This window comes from Protopterus annectens, chromosome 10.part0 (genome assembly GCF_019279795.1).
Source record: "Protopterus annectens isolate FY-2018-M chromosome 10.part0, PAN1.0, whole genome shotgun sequence".
Lineage (NCBI taxonomy): Eukaryota > Metazoa > Chordata > Ceratodontiformes > Protopteridae > Protopterus > Protopterus annectens.
The window spans coordinates 1,667,749,265-1,667,762,276 of NC_056744.1; the positions used below are offsets into that span (position 1 = coordinate 1,667,749,265).

The following is a 13,012-nucleotide window of genomic DNA, read 5'->3' on the forward strand; positions in this document are numbered from 1 at the left end:
GTTCTGCGGGCCACTTGCCCTGAATACATTTTCCTGCCATGTGTGCTCCCCAGGTGTAATCCGATGCATCTGTTGTCAGTGTTTGCCTGGCTGTGGGTTGAGTAAAAGGCTGTCCCTTGTTGAGGTGACAAGCTTGAGCCCACCATCGAAACTCCTGTTGAAGGCACGGAATTAGTGGTATAACTGTTTCCAAACTTTGACAGTGTTGAGACAATACACTCTTTAGGTACCATTGTAGTTTCCTCATATGCAGTCTGGCATATGGAATTAGTAGTATGCAAGATGCCATGTAAACCAAGGCCTGCAGAATTTTTCTTGCAGGGAGTTGGGTCTTTGTTGCCATCAATTGAAAGTATTGAGTCAGTTGTTCTTGCTTGTCTGGCATGAGATAAGCCATCTAGGCCGTTGTGTTCAAGCTGGCACCCAGGAATATTATCCCTTGTGAAGGCACTAGTTTTGATTTCTTTTCGTTTACTGTGTACCCTAGGCAACTTAACTTTTTTACAAACTCCAGATGCTTTAGAAGAGTGTCCTTGCTCTCTGCTTGAATCAGGCAGTCGTCCAGGTACGGATAAATTTGAATTCCTTTCTGTCTGCAAAATGCAATTACTGGTGCCAGGCACTTTGTGAAGACCCTGGGCGCAGTAGATAAGGCAAAGGGCAGTGCAGACAATTGATAGTGCATTGAACCAGCTATGAATCTCATGCAGGTATGCCTCCTTGTGGTCCAAGGTCATGAGCCAAGCTTTCTTGCCCAGCGTGGGAAGAAGCTGCTGTAGTGTCAACATTTTGAATTTCGGAACATCCAGGTAAGTGTTTAGAGAAGAAAGATCCAGTATGGGCCTCCAGGCTTTGTCCTTTCTGGGAACCAGAAAGAGTCTTGAGTAAAATCCTTGTCCTTGCTCCTGTGGTGGTACCTTTTGAATAGCTCTCATGTCCATGAGTGCTGTAATTTGTTTTTGAGCCTCTGCCCATTGATTTGGTGGCAGATTTGGCATTCCTTTTAACCATGGCAGAGTGTGAAAGTGGAACCTGTAACCTTGAGATACAATGTTGAGAACCCATTTGTCTTTGGTGATCCAATGCCAATTGTGATAGAAAAGTGCCAGTTTTCCTCCCAAGGGGGCTGCCAAGAGAGAGCTGTTTGGCAGCTGTAGTGGAAAGTCATTGAGGCTGCTTTTTATATGGTTGGGGCCTGTCTTCCCCTTCTTTCTGGCCTGGTGCACCCCATTGTCGAGGCCTGTAAGGACCTTGTGGATGACCTCTACCTCGTGGACATCTGTATCTGCCCCTTTGAGGTCTGTCTGTAACTGGAATGGACCAATTCTTTGTTGGCCAATTTCTGCTAAATCGAGGAGGCTGAACCTGTAAGAAATCCTTCACCGTTTGCATAGATTTTGCCTTATCCTCCATTTTCTTTAATACCTCTTCTGCCTTAACTCCAAATAACACATCCTGCTGCAAAGGTGCATCCAATAATTTTGCTTTAACATGATCTGGTAACGTATGTTCTTTTAACCAAGCATGTCTTCTAATGACAGAGCCTGTAACTGCTGCTTTACAGGAGGCCTCTAAAGAATCAAAACCACATTGCAAAGTATGTTTTCCCACTTGTTCAGCCGCATGCAATAAATCCTGCATTTATTTAAAATTAGGAGGATCTGAATCTGGAAGCATTTTTTGTTTCAACTGAGACATCAAAAATTGCTGATATTTTAGCATGTGAAACTGGCAATTTAAGGCTCTCATTGCTAAAGATGCAGACGTATATACTTTCTTTCCCCATCTAATGCTCTGGAATCCCTGTCAAAGTGAACTGGATTTTTTGCTGATGAGGCCTTAATCCCTTTGGGTCTCTGAGAAATAGTTTCAGGGTCAGCAACAGGGCTTTTATACAGAAATTTGTGTGTATCAGGGACTCTGTAGTATCTGTCAGGTTTAACTGGGGCTGGGGGTAAGGAATCAGGATTTAAGCTGGATTCATAGGTTAAGCTGGATTCAGTATACACATCATCCACAATATCTAACACTGGCGGATTAGCAAGGGGTCTGTGTTGAGGTAATAAAAGGAAGTCTCTGAGCCTTTTCTTGAATTCTGAGAAATCCTGGCCTTGCCAATGGAACTGGTCCCTCATGGTATGTAAGGTTTCCCCAAAGGAGTAGTCCTCAGGTGGAGAGGCTGATGGAATTGATTCCATAGCATCAGAATCCTCATAAAGGGGTAAAGAATATCCTAGGTCTGAGGATGAATCTGAAGAAATGGACACCTGGTCGGATGAGTCATAGTCTGCATCCTGTCTGGGCCTTTTATCAGGAGGGGGATGGGATCCCCTAATCAGAGTGATTAGGTCTTCAGCCATTTTGAGGATTTGTTTCTTAGGCATGGAGGCCTGTCCTGGAGAATGCTGTATTTGTTTCTTTGTTTTGGTAGCCATCTCCACATGGGAGTCGGAGGCGGCCTGTGGTTCTGCAGAAGCGGTCGTCAGGGGTTGCGAAGGCACCTCACTGAAAACCGGAGAACCGGTGACCGGCCTAGAAAAGGCTTCGTCGTCAGTTTTGGGCCTCGGATGCCTGTCATTGTCTTTGCGCTTTTTATGTATTCCGGTCGTCGGAAGTTCCGACGGCATGGTGTAATTGAATTTTCTGCCAAAATAATGTTGGGCAAAATCAAACTGATGTTTAATAGTGCGCTTGTTAAACCTAGCACAAAACTGACAGTCAGTGACGTCGTGGTCAGGGCCTAGGCATGGAATACAATGGGAGTGGAAATCCTTGCTTCCCTCAAGAAATACCGATATTAACTTTTACTGACATCGGTTTGAGGCAAGAAAAAGTTTCCCCAACGGGGTACTTAGCTTTGTAGAAGACTTCGGTTCTGGATTCAGAATGAAAATCTCAGGAGTCGGCCGACCGGCACTTGCGAACTGCTTTTGCTTCAGGCACCGCGCAGCAAGAAAGACTGAAGAAAATGGCATTGGTTGCATCTTATATACACCTGTCGCACTGACACCAGGGAGGAGGCGACAGCAACCGACGCCGGACCAAGACTTTGTAACTCAGGCCGTCTGGGGAACCGCCTTACGGCAGGATAACCCAAGTGTAATGACTGCAGCAGTGTAACACGATGAACATCTAAACAACAATAAAGTATTTTTGCAGGGGTGCAAGCCCCCACCTGCACTCCTTGATGTGCAGGGCTGATCACCCACAGCTCTGCTACATACATATACCAAACCCAAGGTTGTACCACCATGGGGAAAGGAAGAAACGCTCAGTACACAGATAATTACAGTTTGTGTGGAAAAGTCAAACAGTAGGCAAAAAGAAAAACAGAAATGCAAATGTCTCAAAATCATTTAATAAAATTGAATAAAACAGAAAGCTTTAAAGTCTCACAGGACTCTTCCTCAGTGTAAAAAAGGAGCAACTGCTACAATCTCATCAATATATACAATTTAAAATACCAGCCAGCATGTGAAAACTGGAGTGTCAATCACATGTCTAAGAGTACTTGTGTTATGATTCTGTCCAAGATTGTTAAGATGCATGAAGCACTTATTGCATTTCATACATTTATTTGGTTTATTCCCTCTGAGTGGCATGACACTGTTGCAAATTGCTGAGATGTGTAATGCACTTACCGAACTCAGTAGAGTCATACTGCTTTAATCCCCATGAATGACATAATCCCAAAGACTGCTGAGGTTTCTGAACCACTTACTGCATTCAGTAGATTTATATGGTTTTGTTTTTTTTTTTTTTTTTTTTTATCTCCAAGTCTTTTGGATTTCTAATACCATGATGGAAATGTACCCCACTCCTGAGTACAAGTATGATTAAAGTTTAAGAAATTAGTGTTGTTTCAAACTTTGATGTTAGCCAAAACTGCTCTTCACAGCACCACTATGTGCACAGTAATGACTCCTGCAAATTGTACAGTGTTACATGTATGAGTAACATATCTAAGTATGATTGTAATTTTTTTTTTATAAGACCCATTGCTCATACTACTATTGGAAGTGTCCGGGTATTCTTTCTCCACACTGCCCTCATTTCTGTTTGCAAATCCTGGTACTGTATGCCTTTGTCCCTCTGTACATAAGACTCTGTAGTCACAGGGTGTACAAATTTCAATGATCAATGCTAGTTTTGTCTTCTTTTCATGGACCACTATATCTGTTTTTCTCACATCTATTTTTTGAACTGTTGGTAATGGGTGAACCCATGTAATATATACTTCATCATTTTCTGCAATGCTTTGTGGCTCAAGTTTCCAGTGATTTTCAGACACTTCAAAGCCATAATGTTTGCATATCCCCCACTGCAACATTCTTGCCGCATTACTGTGTCTTTCAGTATACAGTCCTTTTGCCATTAGTATGTCACAACCAGCAACAAGGTGTGCGAGTGTTTCCAGTTCGGTTTTACAAAACCTACATTTGTCTGTTTCTCCCACATGTTCAATGGACTTTGTAAACCAGCATGTATGTAGCCTACTATCTTGAGCTGCCAATATTAATCTTTCACCTCTTCGTTTGAATTCACCTCTCCTTAACCATTCTTGTGTTAGTTCTTAATCAACATGAGGTTCTTCCAGAAGTTTTTTATACTTGCAACTATATTTATGTGTTTTCCACATTTCTTGCCTTTTCATCTGGTCCTTCACTTTATATTCTTTCTTTTGTTTTTTTTAGCAAATCCAGTTGCTGCCTGATTTTTATCTACTTCTGGTTTGATTTCCATTCCTTCTTGACATCGATATGCTTTTGCTAGGTTAAGCAGATAAGTCATCTTAGATTTAGTCTTCTCATGTTTCAAAACTTTCACTACATTTGGGTCTTGCGAGGCCAGCAGATATGTGTGAAGTCCCACAATTGCAGATCTGTACATGTAATCAATTTCAAGGAGGCCCACCCCCTCCTTCAGAACGGGGAATATATAATCTTGGTATGCACTGATTTTCATAGATCATTTGGTGAGCATGAAGCAAACTTCTTGTTTTAATATCTAATTGATCCAACATATTTTGGGGGCCAATCAATCACTACAAAGCTGTAAGCTAGGACAAGAAGAGCAAATTGATTATAGCTTGGATTTTGTTCTTAGACGTCAATGCTGTTTTCAGGATTAATTTAAGTCTTCTGAAGTATTCCTTACTCAGTTTTATTCACATTTGTTTGTGTTTTACTGCTAATCTTTCATCAGTTCCCAAGTATTTATACACTCCCCTTGCTCAAGTTCTTTTATAACACATTCTTGTCTCAAACTGATATTTTCCTGGTGCTGCAGTTTACCTGCATTAAAGGATGCTTTTACACATTTATCATGACCAAATTATATTCTAATATAATTTGAAAAAGTTTTAACAACCTGCACCTGTGCTTTCAGTTCCTCATCTGATGAGCTATACAGTTTTAAATCATTGACAAACAGAAGATGAGAAGTCTTTAGACTTTGTTGTTTTCTAGGAGACAAAATGTAGCCATGGCTTAAGCTGTTAAGAAGACAGCTTAATGGGTTAAGCGCAGGGCAAAATAGCAAAGGTGACAGAGTCACCCTGGAATATCGCCCTTTGAATTTTTATCCCTGGGATAGTAATTTGTCCTTTATCATAATTTAATTGCAAAGTGGTCTGCCATTGTTTCATGGTCACTGTAACATAGTCGATCAGTGTAGGGTATATCTTATACATTTTAAGCACTCTTTTATCCATGAATGTGGGATACTATCAAATGCTATTTTGTAGTCAATCCATGCCATACTTAGATTCTTTCCCTTTTTACAGTTTTCCACTATAACTTTATTTAACAACAAATGATCTTTTGTTCCACATGACTTTCTTTTGTTGCCTTTTTGTTCTATTGCCATAATTGAGTTTTCTTCTAAATGACTATAAACTCTGTTGACGTCAATTCCCGTGTATAATTTAAAACGTCGTTGGTAGGCAAGTTATTGGGCTATAATTTTTAGGGTAGGTTGCAGGTTCACTCTTAAGTGAGAGCATTGTTTTGCCTGTTATTAGCCAGGTGCACATATAAATAGTTCTTACTCATGGCTAAATCCTCGTGCAAAGATGTTAATACTTTTAACCAAAAGTTAGATACTGCATCTGGACCTGGCGTTTTCCAGTTAGAGGCTTTTCTTAACCTTGTTTCAATCTCTTTAACTGTTACTTCATCCCATTTCATATCCTGTACCTTTAAACTTCTTAGTCTTTCTTTTATTTCTTCTATCCATTTTATCATCTTTGTTATGTTCCACAGGATCTTCATAAATACTTCTCCAAAATGTATCTACTTTCTCTTGTTTTGGCAGTCTTTCAATTCCTTTTACCTTATTTCCCAATTCATTGTAAAACTTTTTTGTGTCATCAATAAACTGCTTATTTTGTACTTTTCCCTTATATTTATCTGTGTATCTTCTAAGTTTTTCCACCTGCGCTGAAATTTTTAATTTGATATTTGTGATAGTGCAAGACAGATCCCGGTCTGTTCTAATACTGCGCACTGCTTTTATCACATCTTTCTTAGTATTTTTTGTTGATTTATTCCCTCTTCTATAGTCTTCTAACAGTGACACTTCTTGTCTTAATTGCTTTATACTTTTTCTCTATTCGATACTTCCATGATGGTGTTCGATTTCTTTGCAAAAATATTGCACCATATCAAATCTCTGTTTCTTTCCCATGTCCATATTTCCTTTTTATACTTTTCAAATATCTTTAGATTTTGTTGTTTCCTCAGATGCTTCTTTTTGCAAACAGATCAAAGTTTCTTGATCTATATACTGTTTTTCAAAAATCTGTTGTATTTACGAACACAAATTTTTATTTGAAGCTTCGGACAGTTTTTCTTGCAGAAGTATTTTTCTTTCCTCTAATTTCTCTCTTAACCATTTTGTATATCTTGTGCCTGGAAATTCAGGGCTTTTTACAGAATAGTAACAATACATAATTTCTTTCTTATCCTCAATAGTCCACTCTATTCTCTTATGCATCTACTTTGGTTTTTGTGGACTGCTACTTCCTTCTACAACAGGGGGGCCTGGCCTGGCCCCATTGTAGGGATGTTTCTGTATTTTGAGGATTCTACACTGTCATTTTTTCCAGTCCTGGCACCAGTGCGCCTACCAGGATTGGGCACTTTTTTATCCTGAGTCTTGTGCACTCAGCTATCTTTTTTGTTTTTGAATTATTTCTGTCCATGATATATGCCATATAAATACAGTCTATATATCAATGTTGCCTTGGTGAGATTTTGTGAAAACAGGGTCCACCTTGCAAAGGTACTCACCAAGACTTGAGGATGAATTTGATTTCGCACTACTACTCTGCTTTGCTTACTGACTTTTCATCTTTCCATTAGGACCCCAATGCCTGCCTGTGTGAGTGGCACAATGTGCCTGAAGACTGCTGAGATATTTGAAGCACTTACAACATTCAGTACATTTATATCTCTTCACTCCTGTGTGAATGGCATAATGCTGTCGAAGATGGCCTTGCTGTCTGAAAGACTTACTGCATTCAGTACATTTATGTGGTTTCATGCCTGTGTGAGTGGCACGATGTGGCTGAAGATTGCTGAGATATTTGAAGCACTTACAGCATTCAGTACTTTTATATCTCTTCACTCCTGTGTGAATGGCATAATGCTGTCGAAGATTGCCTAGCTGTCTGAAAGACTTACTGCATTCAGTACATTTATATCGCTTCACTCCTGTGTGAATGGTATAATGCTGTTGAAGATAGCCTAGCCGTGTGAAACACTTATTACATTCAGTACATTTACATGGTTTCAATCCTATGTGAATGGCACAATGCTGTCGAAGACTGCTTAGCTGTGTGAAACACTTATTGCATTCAGTATATTTATATGGCTTAAATCCTGTGTGAATGGCATAATTCTGCAGAAGATTGCCTAGCTGTGTGAAACACTTATTGCATTCAGTACATTTATATGGTTTCAATCCTATGTGAATGGCATAATGCTGTTGAAGACTGCTTAACTGTGTGAAACACTTACTGCATTCAGTACATTTATATGGCGTAAATCCTGTGTGAATGGCTTGATGCCTTTTCAGGTTACTGGCACATATGAAAGACTTATTGCATTCTGTACATTTATGCGGTTTTATGCCTGTGTGAGTGGCACAATGTGCCTGAAGATTGCTGAGATATGTGAAGCACTTACAGCATTCAGGACATTTATATGGTTTCAATCATGTGTGAATGGCTTGATGATTTTTCAGGCTACTGGCATCTATGAAAGACTTATTGCATTCTGTACATTTATATGGTTTCAATCCTGTGTGAATGGTTTGATGGCTTTTCAGGCCCCTGACATATGTGAAAGACTTATTGCATTCTGTACATTTATATGGTTTCAATCCTGTGTGAATGGCTTGATGATTTTTCAGGTTACTGGCATATATGAAAGACTTATTGCATTCTGGACATTTATATGGTTTCAATCCTGTGTGAATGGCTTGATGCCTTTTCAGGCCCCTGGCACATGTGAAAGACTTATTGCATTCTGTACATTTATATGGTTTCAGTCCTGTGTGAATGGCTTGATGACTTTGCAGGTTATTGGCATATATGAAAGACTTATTGCATTCTGTACATTTATATGGTTTCAGTCCTGTGTGAATGGCTTGATGCTGTTTCAGGTCACTGGCATGTGCGAAAGACTTATTGAATTCAGCACATTTGTGCATTTCTTTCTTTGCATGAAATCTCTCAGTTGTGTCACATTCAGAGTTCCTGCTGCAGCCATGTCCTGAGTGAAGTGTTGTAGTAGGAGTGAGAGACAGCTTGTCATACCCCTTCACTGGCTGAGTACGCACCTGTAGATGCTCTGTCAGGTGACTTGTTGCAGGCGTTCCATTGTCACATTCAGGGGTTTGGTGGCACAGATGGTCTGATGGAAACTGTGGTACATCAGTGAGATAAACCTTGTCAATGTCCTTTCCAGGCTGAGACCTCTGCTGGAGGTTCCTTGTAGGATCATGTAACTGTGATGCCACAAGTGTTGGCTGTTGACTGCAATTCACAGTGCAGTCTGTAGTCTTCATACCTAAAATAGATTATTTGAAAGTATTTTATTGCAAGAACAAAAGAAATATGCAATGTATTTCATCACAATGAAGTGTGCACAGTTTAGCAGTTTAAACATTTTTGGATTTTTGTTCAACTATTTTATTCTGTTAATATTAACATCACTAATAAAATAAGGCTAGGTAGTTCAGTTCCATCTTTTATCAGAATTTGTTCACTGTGAGAAGGTGTTGAATTTATTTCAGTCAACTGCTCTTTCATATCAGGCAGCCTAAATCAGAAATGTAATTGCTGCTTACAGTTCTGTAATACTGACATATGGTCTTCTAACCTTTCTGCCCCCTGTTTACTTTTACTCTTCCCTCCCCAATAACTATTGTCCTCACATCTAACTTCCGGCATTCAGTTTTAGGTAATTTCAGATACATGCTTCACAGTTTTGTCTCTGTTACTTCCCCATTCACCTCCCTTTTGTTAATGTACGGTCTACTACAAAATTGTTCATACCATATCAAGTAGCTATTTGTAATCACACTCTTTACAACAAATCTTCTACAACATCATGCAGTCCTGATTAAGAGTCAAAGGGACATAATACTGACTTAATACTAACTCTCAGTAGTCCTACCTCCCCACATCATATAAATCTATATGGATTTACATAACTAATCTCTCAACCAGCCCATATAAACAACTCTCACTCTACTAGCACCCTCATTGACTGGATACTTGTTTCAAACTCCTCTAAATACCACAAACCTGAAACACTTCCTGACTACTGGATTGAGCACTCACCCATAAAAGTGCTCAGGTATAATCACCATCTCTCTCTAAACCACATAGATTTATTACCTGTCACAAATTTTCCAACTTCAACCCTGAGAATATTTAAACCCTCATCTCTACAGTAAATTGGAACTTCCTAACCCATCTTCCACTTGATGAAGCAGTCCAAGCTTTCAACTCAACTTTCCTTAACATCGTAAACTCAATAGCCCCACTCCAAAAAATAAGGATAAAAGCTAATACATCTCCTTGGCTATCCAAAACTACCTGTACCTTTATGAAAACCAAAGCTAGGGCTTGGAAAATATGGATACACTCTAAACACTCTGCAGACTTGCAAAAATACAAAGAACTAAGAAATCAGGTAAAAAACAAAAACAAAAAAAAAAACTCATCAATAGAGACAAAAAAGATTTTTACCACCACCCACCAACAATTCTAAAATCTGATCCAAAGAAATTCTGGAAAGCAATTTGCAATTAACCAAACACTACATCATGGCAAACCTAACTCACCCAACCCATGCCCTGACAAATCACTAGAAGAAACTGCCAACACCTTCAACACCTATTTTATAGAATCAATATCCAAATTATTTAACCCCAACCCTAACCTCTCAACCCCCTATACTCTCAATTGCCCTGAACCTTCTTCATCTAACTCTCCACTTTCTCCCTTAAACCTGTTCCTACTACCAACATCAAAACTCTTCTCACTACGGTAAAACCATGCTCTGTATCTGCTGACAACATCTTATCATACTTTCTCCAAATAGCTGCTCACTCTCTTGCTCTGCCCATATCCATCATAATCAATCACTCTATCTCTGAATCCAAAGTCCCATCAATCTAGAAGCAATTCTATACCATACCTATTCACAAAGGAGGTAACTCCTCTGAAATCTCCAACTTCAGACCTACTGCTATCCTTTGCCCTCAAGTCATGGAGAAATGTGTACATAAGCAAGTCATGGTTTCCAACCTAAATGTAGCACCATCACTGCTTTACTCTCCTTCCTTAATACCATTTCTTTAGCCAGGGGGTGATATTAAACTTATCTCTTGTTTATTCATTGATCCCTCTAAGGCTTTTGACACTGTTTCTCACTCTCTCCTACTGAACAAACTGTCTGACCTCAACTTCACCTCAGATACAGTTGCATGGTTCTCCAGCTATCTCACCAACAGACTGCAATCAGTGAGACGGCACTCTATCTACCCCACTTCCAATTAAAATGGGTGTACCTAAAGGATCCATTCTTCGTCCACTTCTTTTTAATATCTTCACAAAGTTGCTCCATTCCTCCTGTCCACAGTCATCCATAGTCCAATATGCTGATGACTCTACAGTCATAACCACTGCTAATTCTCCCTCAGAACTCTGAAGCCAGGATCACTCTCACGCATGCTTACATTTTACCCTGCCTAACTTATTGCTCCTAAATTCTCACAAATCTAAACCCCTCTCTGCTTACTGTACTAGAATTGCCCTATCACAAGATAGCCAGATTCACAGCTCAACAAACCTACAAATCCCACCACTGTCTCTCCCTAAAATACATAAACTGGCTTGAACTACCTCACTTACTTCTCTTCTCACAGCTCCAGCTCATAGACTCAATTCTATATCAGCCAGCCTATTGTCCACCTCCCTCATCTCCCACTACTCTCCTACATGGACTCTCCGGAGCTCGAACCAAGATCTATTATATATCTATAAATCTAAGTCTAAATCAGGGAGAAATACTTATGGCTATCACCCCTCTATACCATGGAACAAACTCTCTCTTGAAATTAGAACTCTAACACATCCCAAACAATTTAAATCAGCTACAAAAGAATACTTAGACAGTGGACCTGCCGCTGTTCTCACCCTCCCTGAATCTGTCCTTACAGAAGTACCTTCACTCTCTCCTCTCTCTCTCCACTGTTCCTTGTTATAACCAACCTTATTACTGCTTACCTAATACATCCTTCCCTTCCCCTTCACTTTCCTCTATGTTATCACCTACTAAGACATTAGTAATAGTCACATAATAATATTTTTTTGCTGTTGCTTACATGTCATTTCTCATGCATCTGGATCTTTATTTTTAACACAGTGCTGGTACTTGTTTTTCACTTTTATGTACATTATATTATTTCATGTCTTCTAAGATTACCTGGAACTGTAAAATTTGTTTTACATGGAGCTTTTCCCCCTGGCCTTTGCTGAAAAAGGGCATTTAGCCCAGTCAGACATTCAACAAATGTAAAATAAACAAACAAACAAATAGATAAATACATACAAATAAATACTGCTTGTTCCTCCTCTCTTTCCTGATACAGCTTTGGAAGTCTTCCCATATGTCAAGAATTTTACTACAGCAGTGATCCATGATAAAATATACATTTTACAGTTGTGTGAACAACTCACTATCACTGTAAAACTTTAAGCAGGATCACTTTCATGGTTTCAGCTCCAACACCTTTAGGAAGTTTAGTCCTGTTGTATCCTAGAAGGGCAAGGAAAGCATAATCAGGCATGGAGAATGCTACACATGTACATACTAAAGGCATGAAGACTGCCCTTACTTATTACATGTACATAAATCAGGCATGGAGAATGCCCTTATAATTACACATACGTAAGTCAGGCATGGAGACTGCCCTTATACTTACATGTACATACTAAAGGCATGGAGACTGCCCTTATACTTACATGTACATAAATCAGGCATGGAGCCTGCCCTTATACTTACATGTACATAAATCAGGCATGGAGCCTGCCCTTATACTTACATGTACATAAATCAGGCATGGAGACTGCCCTTATACTTACATGTACATAAATCAGGCATGGAGACTGCCCTTATACTTACATGTACATACTAAAGGCATGAAGACTGCCCTTACACTTACATGTACATAAATCAGGCATAGAGACTGCCCTTATACTTACATGACATAAATCAGATGTGGAGACTGCCCTTATACTTACATGTACATAAATCAGGCATAGAGACTGCCCTTATACTTACATGTATCTGTTTTAATCCATAGCTTTGAAGGGCAGGGCGCTACAGTTTGATTGCTACAAAAATGAATTATGATGTAGCTCTCCATTCACAGAACACAAGTTTCATCTTCAATGGTAGAAAAAAAAGATGATGAGGGATAACTGCCTCCTTAT

The 13,012-nt window shown here is 39.5% G+C and overlaps 1 protein-coding gene across 1 annotated transcript in view; it reads right to left on the bottom strand.

The window, feature by feature from the left end:
* Positions 1–7,244: 7,244 nt before the first annotated feature.
* LOC122814408 (zinc finger protein 729-like) overlaps positions 7,245–13,012 on the bottom strand; it is a 544,251-nt gene continuing 538,483 nt past the window's right edge. The window contains 1 exon segment of the mRNA XM_044086990.1: positions 7,245–9,074. Coding sequence (XP_043942925.1) covers positions 7,339–9,074 — 1,736 coding nt within the window. The 3' untranslated portion in view covers positions 7,245–7,338.